We start from the raw sequence: 16,969 nt of genomic DNA, 5'->3' as shown, positions 1-16,969 counted from the left end.
TCATTACCATTTTTTTTAGCATTCATATTTTTAAAAAGTAATATCTAAGAATAAACAGATATTCCTTATTTCATTTCTAATGGCAGATGTACAGGCTAGCATTTTCTAGCACAGGATGCCATCAATTACAATGAGTCTGAGCATTAGTGTTGTGGGCTAATCATTTTGTACACTGTGAAGATGGTCTTGCTGTTCGCTGTGAACATGTGTTGCTACCTTTGGTTAATAAAGAAGCTGCTCTGGCCTATGGCAAGACAGGTTATAGCCGGATGGGAAATCCAAGCAAAGAGACAGGGAGAAGAAAGGTGGAGTCGAGGGAGACCAAGATGTCATGGAACACAGGTAAAGCTATGAGACACATGGTGATACACAGATTAATAGAAATGGGTTAATTTAAGATAAAAGAGCTAGTTATCAATAAGCCTGAGCCATAGACCAAACAGTTTGTAATTAATATAAGACTCTGTGTGTTTATTTGGGACTGAGCAGCTGCAGGACACAGGAAAACTTCCAGCTACACATAATTACTGTTATCTTTGTAGCACTCGTATTTTTAAAAAGCAGAATGGAGCTAACATCGAAGTATAAACAGATATTCCTTATTTCATTTCTAACGACAAATACACAGGCTAGAATTTTCCACACAGGATGCCATCAGTTGCAATGCGTCTGAGTGTCAGTGTTGTGGGATAATCATTTCGTACACTGTGAAGATGTGCTTCTGCCAAGGCACCTTCTGATTGGTTCAATAAAGAGCTGAACGGCCAATAGCGAGGCAGGAGAGGATAGGTGCGACTTCCAGGGAGAGAGGAACTCAGGGAAGAAGAGAAGCGATTTTGCCAGCAAGACGAGGAGGGAGTCAGATGTACAGTATGGAGGAGAGGTCACGAGCCATGTGGCAGAATGCAGATTAATATAAACAGATTCATTTAAGTTATAAGAGCTAGTTGAGAACAAGCCTAAGCTAGAGTCAAGCTTTCATATTTAATAAGTTTCTGTGCTCCATTATTTGGGAGCTGGTGGTCCAAAGAAAGTCTGACTACACATTAATGTATGTAACTTTACACATAGGAGAGAAAACCAGTATGCTGAGGGAATAACCCATAGCCAAAATAAAAAGTGAAATGGCTTGCTCTTTAATTGATTGGATGGTGCTGAGGCAGGAGAGGAAATCATGGAGAAAAGAATCCTAGAAGCCAGTTTGTGCAGAGGCTCCTTCCAGGTGGACTTCACATCCTTGAACAGAAGTCATAGCTTGTGAAAGGCCTACGTGATTTGTGTATACTAGAGACCATTTTATACATCCCATTTCCCTGACGAAAATGACGGCTTAGTTTTGCTGAGTCAAAAAAAAGAACTGTGTACTTCAGGTCAAGCTGTCCATCACTTTCCTTTCTTATAAATGAGCTCATGAACAATAAACAAATGAAATAAATCTGTAAGATATGATAATGATTTTAGTGCGGCACCAGAATCTTCCTAAATAGAATTCTGTACAGTTAATGAAAATTATACCCAACCCAAGTGCTTTAGTGAATGGGGTAGCATAGAAATAAATTAACGAATGAGGCAATTTCCTACCAGAATAAAATGATCCTCACGTTGCCTTTCTTCCAGAAGGCTCTTGCTGATTTCCCCCAGTCAGGGTAGGGCTTGTCTTGAAGCATCATGTCCGTGACCTGAAGAGGAGAAGAACTGGCTTAGCACTTGAGAAAATCTCAAATTCAGATTTCAATACAAGCCTAAAATTTACATCTACTGAGGATGTATTATGCACATATTTTGCATCAGAATACAGGAGAAGATACAAATGAGAGGCATGGCCTTCATTCAATTCAAAAACCTAAGAGTGCATTTAACGTTATATACTGGGTGAGCACATTTAGAGTTATTTAGCATGTGAAGGGCTGAGTCTGGTTTATAAATGTTAATTAAGATTATATAGGATTTTTTTCCATTGAACTATGTTTCACTAAGACTATTAGCATATACTATCTGTTGAAACAATGAGTCTCATCACTGTGCTTTACACAGGTACACAGTGTTCTTCAGTCGTATGAACTTGCTCCCCTCTTACCTGAATACCACCTTTTATAGGATGCCTTTGATTAGTAATGGCTCTTTAGTGTTTCCAAATCATAAGCTTAAAGACAGAAACTCCAAATCCCAAATCCAAATGATTTTACCTAAATCCTAATTCAAAGTGGTTGTTGTTTATTATTATTATTATTATTATTATTATTATTATTATTATTATTATTATTATTTTCATTTTTATTTTGTCTGCTTTTTTTCCATTCCACTGTCTTGCCACTTTTCTGACTCACATCACCCTGAACCCTGAAGTGGTAAGTAAATAACACATGAGAAAACTTTCCGCCCTCCCTGCCAAGAATCTGGTACAGCATTTCCCCCAATTTACAATGCATGCATTCTGATCAGCCAGCACTCTCCCATCTACCACTCTACATCCTCCAAAAGTGCCCTCTCTATCTGACACACGCACAGACTCTGTCCATCTGCTGAGGTCCAGGGACAGCTGTGCTCTCCCATGCAGCCTCCAGTGTGGGCTCCAATGCAGACAACTCACACTTCCTGACTCACCTTCTCATGTCACGCCACATTCCATTTCCCATTTTCACACTTCTCTTTTCTTTCTATTGGCCTTTCCTATCCCTGGCAGTGAATGCTTATCTTTGCATCCTTTCTAATGTCTAAGGATGACCAGATAGCAGTCCAAAACATTTGTACAAAAAATAAATGGCAAAATGAATTAGTAAATATGTGTTTATTTTTAAAGGCTCATTAACTAAGTAAATTGCTCATTAGCCATATTACATAGCAAAGCTTTCTGCATATGTTCAGTGCGTCGTTAATAACCTGCTATAGGAACATTTAAAAAGCTTATAGGGGTGGGAAATGATTTTCCTAAAAAAAAGGAAAATATGGTTTTGTAGGCACACATACATAGGCATACATAACTTCTTTTTCCAGAAAATTTATACTCCATCAAACAGACATCGTTCTATTAGTTTTGATTTTAATTGATAATGCTCAAATTCAAACACACAATGTCTTAGTCAGGATTACTCCTGTTGTGATGCAACATCAGGACCAAAGCAGCTTGGGGAGAGAGGGGTTTATTCGGCTGACTCTTCCATATCACTGCTCATCATCAAAGGGAGTCAGGACAGGAACTCACACAGGGCAGGAACCTGGAGGCAGGAGCTGATGCAGAAGCCATGGAGGGGTGCTGCTTACTGGCTTGCTCATCATGACTCGCTCAGCCTACTTTATTATAGGACCACCAGCCCAGGCATGGCTCCACCCACAATAAGCTGGGCCCTCCCCCATCAATCACTAATTAAGAAAATATCCTACAGGGGGGCCACAGCCCCACCTTACGAAGGTATTTTTTTAATTAAGGTTCCCTCCTCTCAGACAACTTTAGCTTAGGTCAAGTGGACATAAAACTAGCCAGCGCACACAATGTCGATTTAAAATTAAGAAACCTGGTATAGAAGAAAGTATAATGCATTGTGTAAATAATTTTGATTATCCATTCAGAAATACTCCTGGGCTATCAGCTTTGGTCAGACGAGTTTCTTCGTGCAGTGGTCAGTGGTAACTTCACAGACTCATAACCAAAAGGAGGTTAATAAGTGGCGGCTAAATGTACAGCTGCAAATGGGACACCTAGATCACCCCCTCCAAGAGTCGAGGAACATGACGAAGGGGAGTGGAAAGAACTGAAGAACTGTAGGAGAGTCTCAGTTCCTCCAAACCCCTGCTGTGGACACACATGGGAGCAACTAATAGTGATAATTCAAAAAAGGCAGATATGTATTTTATTTACTTTTATTTGTGTGTGTGTATATGTGTGCATGTGTGCAAGTGTGTGTGTGTGTGTAGCTGTGTGTGTGCATGCACACAATGTGTGTGTGCAGGTGTGTGTGTATGTGTGTGTGTGTGTGCAGGTGTGTGCAGGTATGCAGGTGTGTGTGTGTGTGTGTGCATGTGTGTGTGCATGCATGCAGTGTGTGTGTGTAGGTATGTGTGTGTGCAGGTGTGTATATATGCAGGTGTGTGCAGGGATGCAGGGATGCATGTGTGCGTGTGTGTGTGTGTGTGTGTGTGTGTGTGCAGGTGTGCAGGTGTCTGTCACAGAGAACAGAAAGACATCAGCTTAACTAAAGCCAGAGTTACAGGCAGTTGTGAACCACAGGTGCTAAGAACTTCTGGAAGTGCAGCCAGGGCTCTTAACCACCAAGCCATCTGTCCAGCCCTTGTTGCTTTTAAAAGGGAGCTAGTACCTTCATTATTTTATCATCTGTTTGGTTTTGTTCTGACCCTTCCCAATTAAAAATTTTTTATTTTCTCACTAACAGTGATGACCAAAGATTACATTTCCTTCAGAAAAAGATGCAAGATATTTATTGATATGATCACAGGGAAAAGATAGATAAAAGGCATAAATCAGGTGAAATGTATTGTCACAAAATGTGGACAAAACAAAGGAATTTAAATCCCATCTATTCAGCCACACAGTCTCAGATGAGAACTTCCTTAAGAAAGAGCTGTGGTGACAATTTCAGCCACTTCCCTTCCTAATCCTTCTAGAGATTAGGAACAAGTCTCGTGTTGAGCATTTTAACAGAACATCAAGTTTTGATTTCATGTTTGACCAGATTAAAAAAAAACAACATTTCATTCTTCTTTTCAGCAATGTGTCGGCTCTTCTTGGAGGAGTGAACATGATAATAAATATTTTCATGTAACAAAACGATTACTGGGTGTGTTTTATTCAATTTTCATTTTTTGCTCCAGGGTAATTTCTGAGACATACTTATCATATTTCCTAGAGAGCAGTCATCTGCAGCTAGATGACCAATTATTATGCAGCTTGTTTTATAGAAACCACATCCAGAGATAAAGCATTTTTGCAGTAAAATGATAAGATGGGGGCTAGAAAACAATCTCTTAGATGCCAGACAGCTGGTCTTTTTCACCCCAGTTCCTACTCTTTATTTTAAGACATATCATCTGATCGATGAGAGGTCACTTACAGCTAAATTGGCAGTTGCTGGGACAATCATTAAAGGGATGCATTCAATAAGGAAAAATCCAATTACCTTCTACATTAGAGAAATCAAATTTATTTCTGGTGTTGGTCAAGGGCAGTCTTTATTGGAAAAAATGCAGGAAATGGAGAGTGGAGGGGAATGTGGCGGGGAGCTGGAAGAGTGGAGGGGATGGGGAGGGGCACTGGGAGAGTGGAGAGGGGCTCTATGGTGTAAACACAGCACATTACTGTGTGTGGTGTAAACATGACGCATGACTGTGTGTGGTATAAATGCAGTACGTGACTGCTGATGCTTCTTTTACTGTTAGGCAGTAGAATGTGAGATTGCAGGTCTGGTTTTCTAAGCTCATCTAGGTCTCATAACCCATCCTCCTCTTCACTTACCTATCAACAATGTCTCAGCAGAGAACATAGAGCCTCATCATTTGGTACTTAACAGAATTTTGTCAGGTGGTCTCCCTCAGGAGAACACAGGCTACTTTAGGACATACATATTGTATAGTCTGGGTGGAAAAGAAAAAAACATTTCGAGACTTAAAAGTCAGCAAACAATTGTAGAGACAATCTGTCTTATGTGGATGGAAGTGACATCTTTGATAAGGAGCCATAGCAACCACAGCACGGAAACAGCGATGATACCATGCGTGTATCACACTTGCTGCCGAACTCAGTGGGGTATAAGCCATCCGGTGTACTTTCCTAACTAATTGTCATGGCAACTTCATACTTTCCACTTTAATCCCACAGAGAGAAAAGTCAGTGAGATAAAACAATACAGCTGGGTCACGCCCAATGTGTTGTTTACACACACCAGTTGCCAGCCTGGGTTCTAATCTGACCTAGTCCATGCTGTACTAGCTAGGGGTCAAGGCAAAGCCCTTTCTCCCGTTGAGATCCGTTCCTCATTGACTGTCTATGAGCATACAAGATATCAGTGGAAATCACACCTGCCCTCCCTCTGCATCTCCGTGACCATCACATATATTATATTATTTGTCTTACATACTCACTCTTTGAACACTTAACATCTCTATTCTATTTATCATCATTAAATTACATCATCTTCCCTTAGCTATAAAAGGTGTAAAATAAAAACTATTATCCTGTCTCACACATCATTTCTATATTGTTATGGTTTGGGAATTTTCTATATTCTGCAATCTGTTCACATTGGCCCACAAGTGAACTAACCCAAGGAGACTTTCCAGTCCTTCATCCCGAGTCTGTCTACTGCTTGCAGAGGCTGAACTACTTAGAGAACTAAGTACTTCCACAAGAGAAACTTGACAAAGACTCAGTCAAAACACTTTCCCACGATTAGCCTGTTTATCCTCCTTCTCTCCACTTTTTGCTATTATTGTTTTCATTTATATATTTTTGAGACAGGGTCTCACTACGCAGCTCCTAGTCATGCCTCAAATATGCCTTGTAGCCCAGATTGACCCCAAATGCATGATCCCTCCTGCCTCATCCTTCTAGGTATGTTTATTTTCATTGGTCCGAAAGGAAAACTGGGCCACAGAATTGTCTTTAGGAATGGGAGGCATCAATTGCTTCACTGTTGTGGCATTGTTGAGGGACACCAGAAAAGAAAAAGAAAAAAAGGAGGAAACTGGTATTACTGTTCTCATCTTTCCTGGCAAATCATTTGTGTTGCTTGTTTGCTCGAATGTTTTCTTTTGTGTTTGGAGTGTAAAGATGTTTCTCAAGGTGTATTAACAGCTGCTGTGCTGCTGCGTCTTTGGGGATGGTCTCTGTAACGTCTACTTTCCTTCTGTGTTATTTGCTCCTATCCCTTAGGGAACCAGCTACGTGCAGGCTAGCTTTCTCGTCTTTGGTGTCTTTTCTCTTCAGTTTTCAGTATTGCTCATTCAGCCATGATCCATATTGTGCATTTGGCAGGGTGTGATTAAGAATTATAGAAATCAATTTTTGTCCTTTGATACCTTATTTTGCTCTATTCCCAGCTTTCTCTATTTTAACCCCCACCCATGTGTGTTGTGGTGGTGGGTGGGTATAGTGTGAGGGGTGTGGGGGTGTAATGAGGGGAAGTCCCATTAGAGGACAACTCTGTTACAATGATTCTGTTTTGCACATTTCTGTATGTTCTGGGCACTGAGTTCAGGTCATCAGGTTTGGGTGGAAAGCTCTACCCACTAAGCTATCTTGCCAGCCCCAGTGTTTTCTCTTTAACATTTCTTTTCTGAGTTTACCATCTATTGTTTGATCTTCCATCTTGCCTATCTCTGAACTCTTGGACAACTATTTTTACACACACACACACACACACACACACACACACACACACACACACATATATATATATATATTGCATTTTTTGGATACTATAAGTAACTGTGCAATTTAGGATTAATATCCCTTTCATTGTAAATCATCTTTGTTTTGGTTTCTTAGTTGACTAGGACTCTACTTCTTTGTAACCTTGACTATACATTACCCTGTCTTCCATTAGTCATGTGTTTGATAACTGTAATACACTTCTGCATGCCTTATTTAGGTATTGTTAGGTGCCAGCTCTGGGAAGGAGAGCATGGGTTATAGCCAACTGTGGTCTCTGACACTGTAAACACTCAGTCTGTGTATCCCTGTGTTGGTGACATCCCTTTGTTGGCATCTCCACATCCATTATAGCACAGTGTCGCTTTTTTATGGGCCTGACTTAGGTCATGTTATATGAAAAAGTCCAACTTGAATTTCTTAGACTCTAGGGAAATTCTGCACCCTGCAGAACAACACAAGTTTTTTGTTTGTTTGTTTGGTTGGTTGGTTGGTTGGTTGGTTTGGCTTTTGCTACCCTCCCTAACTTCATCTCACTCACAAAGCCACACATAATGTGATCAGCCTTACTCAGCAGCATCTCCAGCTTACACAAAGAAAAACCCAAGGTCTAAGCAGAAAGGATTGTGGGTAGTCACTGAGAAACATCAGCTGAGTACACAATTAAGTAAATGGAAACCATGGATGGAAGTCTCCCACATGTACACTGATGCCATGGATAAATTACTACAAGAAATATATCTGAAAAAATCCCTGGCAAACATCTACTGGTGAACATTAAACCTGGAATGAATTCTCCAGCTTTTCAGAAACACAGCCAGGATTTCACAAGGCATGAATATTAATGTGCTTGCTTATTATCTCCAATGATAGCCTATGCTGCCTTTGTTATATATTGCACCTTATTGCTGAATCCCCACTGATTTACAATGAGTCCCGGACTGTTTTATTATTAAGTAAAGAAATTGGGCACATCTCAGAATATTGAATCATTTGGAGAAAGACACCTGAATTACTGGGAACCAGAAATAAACGCAGTCAAAAAAAAAAAATCCCTTGCTATGCAAGTTCTGCAGAGTTTCACAAATAAATATGATATGGCCAAGTATAATTTGCTTCCTACCACAATGAGTTATAATTTGTAATAAATAGGGCAAAGGAGAATGATTACTAGTTACTGAGCAAGAAGCTGCACACAAAAATACTGACTCCATCCTTGGGCGTATTGTTCCTCATGGCTGGCTATACCGTAAAACAACAATAGCCCAACATTACATGGTTGGGTATTTATTCTTTTCACTGTTGGCCGAAAGAATGGGTTAGGTTTCTGTATGCATACCTTCTCTGTTTTGTTAACACAGATAACAGATTATTAGAATATTGGTAGAAAGTATGTATTCCATAACATGATGGTTTTGTTACTGTATATATATAGTGGAGAAATTACAGAAAGAAAAATGACTATTTCAGATATGCCACTGTAGCAACCAATATCCACAAAGCCCTTGGCCACAGAAGAGCAAAACATCTCAAAGTGATAATTAATCTCATGTTAAAGACCTAAGCACTCTATTGTTTTTTAAATGTGATGCCCAAAGCATGCTAGTCGAAGGGCAGAGCCTAAGGAGTTGCCATAGTCTGGGGCTCAGAATCCTGCCACTCTCTTATTAATCATCCCATATCAGGACAGTAGAGTCAGACATTAGGAATTAGATATGAAGGAAGGTGACAGTGTAGTGATGACATTATGAACAGTGTTTGAGCAACCTCACCAAAAGCCTAGAAAGCAGAAAAGTGCCTATAAGTAATAAATACCAGAAAGTGGCTATAAATAGAAATCCAGTTCATAAGCGTTTGGTATCTAAAAATGAAGCCAATTCCTTTGCTCTCAAATAAGAAGGAAATACTAGTTTGGGGGGAAATCTATACAGAAACTAGTGAGAGCGATTTACGAAGTTATGTCATTTTTCTGTGATTTTGCTAATACAGCAGGTATAAATGCAAGGCATTCACGAAGATTATTTAAAATTATATGTAAGTATACATTATAGCCAAGAATTAAAATGGAGAGAAAGCATATTTCTACCACTTACCACAAGAACATCATGAAACAAAAGCAAGGTCCTTTATGTCTCTCCTCCGTGCCCAAACCTAAGACGTCACCATTCTGAATAGTGAGTTTATCACTCTCACTTCCCTTTTGCTCACTGTGGTTTCGCTCTAAGCAGCCGTCCTTGTGAGCGAAGTGTAATAAAGTGCATTGCTCACTTACAGATATCACATTCACATTCTGGTAAAAATAACACCCAACTGCCCTGCACCTGCTGCGCTTCTTCATTTCACTGTTTCTCCAGATTTGGTTCCACCGAATCCAATAGTTACAACCTTGATCTCGGCTTCATACCCATCTATTGGTAAATTAAAGCTTCATTTTTATGTGGTTTGTAGCTTCTTTTCTTAGAATCTGAATCTTACAAATATTTTTTGAGTTTTATTTGATTCTTTCAAAAAAATAAGTTTGGGATAGTTTTAATAGAGAAGACTCTGTAGTGCCCTTGTTTTTATTATATTAATTTCTGATCACATATTCTTGCTTTCCACTATTTTTTCGACTGATTTCCCCCTTGCTTCCTAATGTCTTCTTTGTCCTGATTTATCTTCCTCTTCATTTCCTTTCATCTTTCTTTTGCCACTGGCACATTCTAGGGGAACCTCCTACTGAGCTATAATCCCAGCCCTTAAGTTTTAAATGTTGAAGGCTTATTTCATTAATTTTCGGTGTTTGTTCTCTTTTATACCACAATCACTATTGAATTTATTCTTTAGAAGTTTTGAAATTGTGATACATACAAATTTAAAAAGTTTATGCCTTCAGTGTGTGTTTAACCATCTATAATCCAATGCTAATTTATTCCCAAAGTCTTTATTTTGCTAGGTATAAATCTATCTATATAAGTCATATTTTAATAGGATTATTATGGTATGTTTTTCAGTCTTTTACTTGCATAATTTCTGTTCTTAAACTAGGCATGATGGTACACACATGTAACCTCAGGCCTCCGGAGGCAGGGACAGGAGAATCGTAAGGTCAGTGCCAGACTGGGACACATGCTGAGACCCTGTTTTGGGGCTAGATTTAACAGCTTCTAAAGGTGATAAACTTTCACAGTTTCACAGACTTCTGGGGAAGAAAATTAATCAATAATCTAATGTAACCATGATTCCTGTAAGCTGCATTAACACAGAGCATGGAAACCCATGCCAATGAATACAATAGTGGCCCACATGGTATGGAACCAATCAGTCATCCTGGAGTTGGATTTAAGGCCTGCTCCACGGGAGGAAACCTGTGCCTGCAACTGTAAATGTGGACACGAACTCATAGCTGGGGATCTCAAAGACTCCGAGGTGAACCTACTACTATTATTTTGCCAAGTGGACATAACATCAAACTGACTTCTAAATACTCTCCCAGTAGGAAATGCGTGCCTAATTTTGTAAGTGAGGCTAAGAACCCATTTGGGAGTTCACAGGCCCCAGGGGGGAACTTATTAATATCACACAATGACAGAAAACTGATAGTGTGCAGATGCAAATGTGTTCACTAATCTGATAATCCATTTCCTTTAGGAGAAAAGTTAGATTGATTTTGTCTACTAAAATACTTCTATGTATTTCCTTCTATAGCTCATGTCACTGACTTTTCTTTTTGTCTTCTATTTTGCCTTCAATTTTGCCCCCTTTCAGACAGTTTTCCTTTGCATTTCTTCTCTATTACTTTAGAGACATTGTTCCTTCTAGTCACTAGAAGTTGACAGAAAATTTACACTGGCTACATAAATGAGCTAATCTAATAAAATAGCACCATCACTCTATTCCATAAAATCCTTAAGATATAATTATAAGCTTTAATCACTCAGCTTGTTCTCTTAACTCTTCCAGAATTTTGTCCCAATAGACGTTATTAAAAACCCGTTGTGAGCTGCTATGGGTGCTGGTACAAAATCTGGACCTCTGGAAGAGGAGCCAATGCACTCACCACTGAGCCCTCATGCCACTTCCTGTTTGTATGTTCTTCGTTTAACATTCAAGGATCATATATGTCTATAAACCTATCCTTTTATTTTAGATTTTCCATTTTCTTGGAATGTAGATCTTCTAAGTGTGTCCTATTAGTCTTCCGAGTCTCATTTGGAACTAACATAATGCCTTCCTTTTGGCTTCTGATTTTGTTAATTTGGATCTTCTCTCTTTTTTCATTTAGCCCTGCTGCTTGTCATTCTATTTGTTTTCAAAGAACCGGGTCCCTGTGGCAGCAATTCTCAGCATTATTCTTTTCATTCCCAGGTCATTGATTGCTGCCCTGATCTTTATTATTCTAGTCCATCTACTGATTTGGGATACTGGTTTATTCTTGTTGTCCTAGGACCCTGAGAAATACCACAATTTATTTAAATCTCTTGAATATTTTAATGTGGGTACTTAATAGCTATGAACACCCACCTTGGAACTGGCTTCTTTGATTTCCATAGGTTCTGCTATGAACTTGTTGAAGTTCCCTCCTAATGTCTTTGATGACCTGTCCATCATCCCACAGAGTGTCTGTTTTTCTGTCTCCATGAGTTTGCATATCTTTTATATTTTAAAATATTGGTTTCTAATCTGGGGCCATAGTGATCACGAAGAATAAAAACCATAATATTCTTATATTGCTAAGACTCACTTTGTGTATTGAAACATGTGTATTTTGGAGAATGTTCCATTGGGCTGCCAAGAAAAATGTATATTATATATTTTGGGATGTAATAATCTATAAATGCCTGGTGAACACAATTCATAATATATAATTTACTTTGGTGTGTGGGGTGGGGGTTTGCATGACCCTTCTATTGGTAGGGATGAGACATTGAAAGTCACCAACTACTACTGTGCTATGCTGAAGTAAATCTGTCCCTTTGTGTCCAGAAATGTTTTTCCCTCAGGAAAGAACAAAGCCCAGAACCTTGCCCCTGATAGGCAAGTATTCTACTACTCAGTTGGATCCCTTTCTCCAGTTCATAGGAACACTGGTGCTTCACAAAATGGGAAGAAAGGGAATTCTAAGGAGCTAATATGACTCCGATACCCAAACCTGAAAAACTACAACAGCAACAAAAGAAAGCCATAGCCCAACATCTCTGATAAACTTGGGTGCAAAAATTCTCAATAAAATGCTGGCATGCCCAATTCACAATAACCAAGTTGGCTTCATTCCAGAGATGCAGAGATGGGTCAACAATGCAAATCAGTAGATGTCATATATCACATATATAGACTCTACCACAAAAAAAAAAAAAAAAAAAAAAACCAAAACAGGGGTTGGATCAGTAAAGTCAGAAAAGGCCTTTGACAAAGTCTAACATTCCTTTTGATAAAAATTCTGAACAAACTAAGAAGGAGCAAACCTCAGCAAAATAAAGGCTATATACAACAACCCTATAGCCAACATTATACCAAACAGGAAGAAAAAAATAGAACAGTTCCACAAAGTCAAGAATGACACAACAGTTCTGCCACTCTTACTCCAAAAAAGTTACTTCTGAGCTAGAACAATAAGTCAAGAAAAGAAACAAAAAGGATACAAAGTCTTAGAATATGCTTCAGCAGGTGGAGTGCCTACCAAACATGCACCAAGTTCTGGGTTCAATTCCCAGGATACCATAAAATAGACACAATATCCCATGCATGACTGTAATTCCCACACATGGGAGGTAGAAGTGGAAGAGTCAGAAGTTTCAGTTCATCCTTGACTACATGGTGAATTTTATACAAGCCTGGGCTACATGATACGCTGTGTCAACAAACAAACAAAGGAAAAACAAAGACAAAGAATGGAAGGAGACAAGTACCAGTAGGGAAGGAAAGACACAAGACATCCAAATAAATCCTTAGAAAAGGAAAAGTGATGGAAGCATCACAATGTCGAACTTCTCATACTACAGAGCCACAGCAACTAAGATAGCATAGTCCTGGCATCAAAACAGACACATAGATGGATATAATAGAATAAAGCAACCAAAATAAGCCATGCCGCTACAGCCATCTAATTTTTGACAAAGATGCCAGAGCTGTGCATACCAGCACCTTCAACAAATACTTTGTGGAAACTGATATAAATACAAAAGCAAAAACATTAAAAAAAAAAAACCTGGTATAAAACATAAAAAAACTGAATATAAAATACATAAAAGAATGAAATCAGATTCTTATCTCTCACCCTAAACACAATTCAAAATGGACTTTAATGTAAGATGTGAAACGCTAAAACCATTTTAGGAAAATGAGAAGAAAAGACTTCAAGATATGAGCACAGACAAGGACTCTCTGAAAGGGAATCCAGCCCCTCAGGAAATTAAACCAAGTATTGACAAATTGAACTCTATGAAATTAAGAACTACTGCATAGAAAAGAAAATGATTCACTGAGTTAGCCGACAACCAACAGAATGGAAAAGTATCTTTATAGCTGTATCTGACGAAAGATTAATAACCAGAATGTATAGTTTTTAAAAAGCCTCAAGAGACTAAACACAAACAAACAAAACAACCCAGTACATGGATTATGAAATGAACACACATTTCTCACCAGATGCAGAACAAATGGACAACAGTCTTTTGGAAATGTTCAACATCCTTATTTATCAGGGAGGTCCAAATTAAAAGAACTTTTCAATTCCAACTCCCCAGTCTAAATAATTGTTATTAAGATATCAAATAACAAATATTGGACAGGTTGTGGGAGAAAGAAAGCTCTTACACAAAGCTAATAGATATGGAAATTAGTTGTTACTACATTAATCAGTATGGCGGCTCCTCAAAAAACTAAAACTAGGAATACCATGTGGCCCACTCATATCACTCTTGGGTGTATATGCAAAGGATTTTAGCTCAATATGCTGCAGAGATACAAGCACCTCTATCTTTACTGCAACATTAGATGTTCATCAACAGATGACTGGATGAGGAAAATGTGGTATAATCACATAATCGAGTTTATTCAGCCATAAGACCACCAATAATCTTAAGTGGACTTAAGGCCCACTCCAAAGAGATACAACTCATATCTGGCACTGCTTGAGTGACCAAGAACCAGAGACTAGATAGCCCAGGTACCTACAGAAAAACCATATGTTACTGGTTTTTAAAAATAGTGATTAAAATGACTCCTAAAGATATTCTGCTGTACAAGATCAATGCCTTGTTCAGCCATCATCAGAAAAGCTTTCTCCTGCAACATATGGGAACAGATACAGAGACCCACAGCCAAATATTACAGAGAGAGAGAGAGACAGAGACAGAGACAGAGACAGAGAGACAGAGACAGAGACAGACAGAGTTTGAAACACTCAGCCCTAAATGGGATGTCTCCATCAAATTCCTCCCCTCAGAGTTTAGGGAACCCCATGGAAGAGGAGGTGGAGAGAGTGTAAGAGTCAAAGGGAATGGAGGATCCCAAGGAAACAAGGCCCTCTAAATCAACATGGGCAAAGCTCATATGAACTCACAGAAACTAAGGCAGCATGCACAGGACCTACACGGGTCTGTACCAGGTCCTCTTCATAGATATGAAGTATGACTTCCAGTTTAGTGATTTTATGAGGTTCCTTCAGTGTGAACAAGTGGGTCTCTGACTCTTGTGACTTCTCTTGGGCTCTTTTCCTTCTACTGGTTTATCTTGCCCAACTTTGATGGGATAGTTTTTTTTTTATCTTACCTTTTATTTTGTTATATTTTAATATTGTCTCTTAAAAGGCTGCCCTTTTCTCTTGAGAGACAGAAAAGAGTAGATCTGAATGGGAGGGGAAGTGAGGAGGAACTTAGAGGAATGGGGGGAACCATAATCAGGATACATTATGTAAGAAAAGAATCTATTTTCAATAAAAAGAAAAAATAGAATGAAACTAAGTTCTTCATAGGATATACAACTGGCAATCATTGTAAGTAAAATATGTCAGGCTCCAGCAAATACCTCATTTCTCTTATCTTGTAAATCCTAGATTTTATGTGGACACATGAACTCATTTATGTGTATTATATATATATGTCATGACATATATATATGTCATGAAAGTAGAAATGATACCGTCTATGGGAAAAAAATGGGAATAACAGGTTGGAGCCAAGAGCAGAAAAGAGGTTTTTGGTGTGAACACGGTCAAAATACATGATATACTCATATAAAAATGTCTCTATGAAACACCATGAATGTCCATGAGTAAGAAAATATACAGAAATGCTATTGCAGATATATTTTGTTTTAAGAGGCAACTGCCACTGCTTTTTTTTCCTGGGTTATCTAAACTTACCACATCCCCAGGATCAGCTCAGATTTCCCACACTCATTTTCTCACCCTTGTTTTATAACTATAGGGAATGGGGTGTTTTAACAAAGAATTCCAGTTCTCATCACTAATCAGAAAGACACGATTAATGTCTGGAAGGAACCAGCAAGAATAAAGATATTCAATATCTTTATTTTCAAAGGTTCACAGCCAAATGGCCCCATGGAGTTTCTTCCGCTTTAAATCTGAGATGTGCCTCCCACCCCCACACACATCGGATCCCTAGTTTATTTCTCTAATGTAGGGAAAGGGCTAGTCAGACTTTGACTTCCAACCTGTTACTGACCTCCAATTCACATGTGTTTTTATCTTGTCTAGGCATTACCACGTTCCCATTTCATGGAAGACAATCACGAGGCACAGAGGGACCTGAGAGCTGGTGAAGGCCACAGTGGGGCACAACTGGGGCAGAGGTTAAATGGAGACACGCTGGACGCCAAAGCACAGCACTCGCCTGACACAGCGTGCATCTAGCCCTTAACATTACCAGTTTGTGATGTAATAGTTTACTTTCAAATTAAAGATCTGCTTCCTAATGTCAGACATTCGCTAAAAATATTTTATTACATCTATTCCCTCACTAATATTTTATTCATATTAAATACACAACCATTTTCAAGTCACTCTTTCATGTACATTCATAGCCATTCAGGGTCACACAAGCTTTACATTTTTTACACCATAAATGCAAATGCAAGCACAGAGACGTACTGAGATTTGTCAGAGCATAGTCCAGAGTCTTTGCCGTCAAACTAGGGCATTTTATTATTTTTTCTTCCCTTTCCTATACTTGCATTTTCAAAATGCCAATTCCCTCAGATAGGTAGATAGATAGATAGATAGATAGATAGATAGATAGATAGACAGATGGATGATAGATAGATAGATAGACAGATAGATAGATAGACAAAAGCTATGAGCAGGTAAGAAACACTGAAAGATTAATACAATGTAGGAAGTCCATTGAAGTTTCCAGTGCAGGCTCCCACATGATAGATGGAGCCTAATGGCTCTGTCCTGAGGAGTCCATTGACTGACCCTTTCCAGTGCTGCATTTACATGAAATATACAGGTGACTGGCACTTTTCTTTTGTTCTCAGGGAACTGGAAAGCAAAACTTTTATTTTAGTTTTTATTTCAGGTATAGCATACTGTCATCGGTTATTAATTAAATTTATTCACTGACAATTTCATACATGCATATAACA

General features: G+C 38.8%; 1 protein-coding gene across 3 annotated transcripts in view; it reads right to left on the bottom strand.

Moving 5' to 3' along the window:
- The window catches only part of Tmem117 (transmembrane protein 117), a 523,663-nt gene that overhangs the window by 228,807 nt on the left and 277,887 nt on the right, over positions 1 to 16,969 (bottom strand). For all 3 annotated transcript variants that reach the window (XM_052748758.1, XM_052748757.1, XM_052748756.1), the window contains exon 5: positions 1,582 to 1,679. In XM_052748758.1, the coding sequence (XP_052604718.1) occupies positions 1,582 to 1,679 (98 nt within the window). The remainder of the gene's footprint in view (positions 1 to 1,581; positions 1,680 to 16,969) is intronic.

This window comes from Peromyscus californicus, unplaced genomic scaffold (genome assembly GCF_007827085.1).
Source record: "Peromyscus californicus insignis strain IS unplaced genomic scaffold, ASM782708v3 Scaffold_20__1_contigs__length_68692818, whole genome shotgun sequence".
Lineage (NCBI taxonomy): Eukaryota > Metazoa > Chordata > Mammalia > Rodentia > Cricetidae > Peromyscus > Peromyscus californicus.
This window is presented reverse-complemented; position numbering and strand designations above follow the sequence as displayed.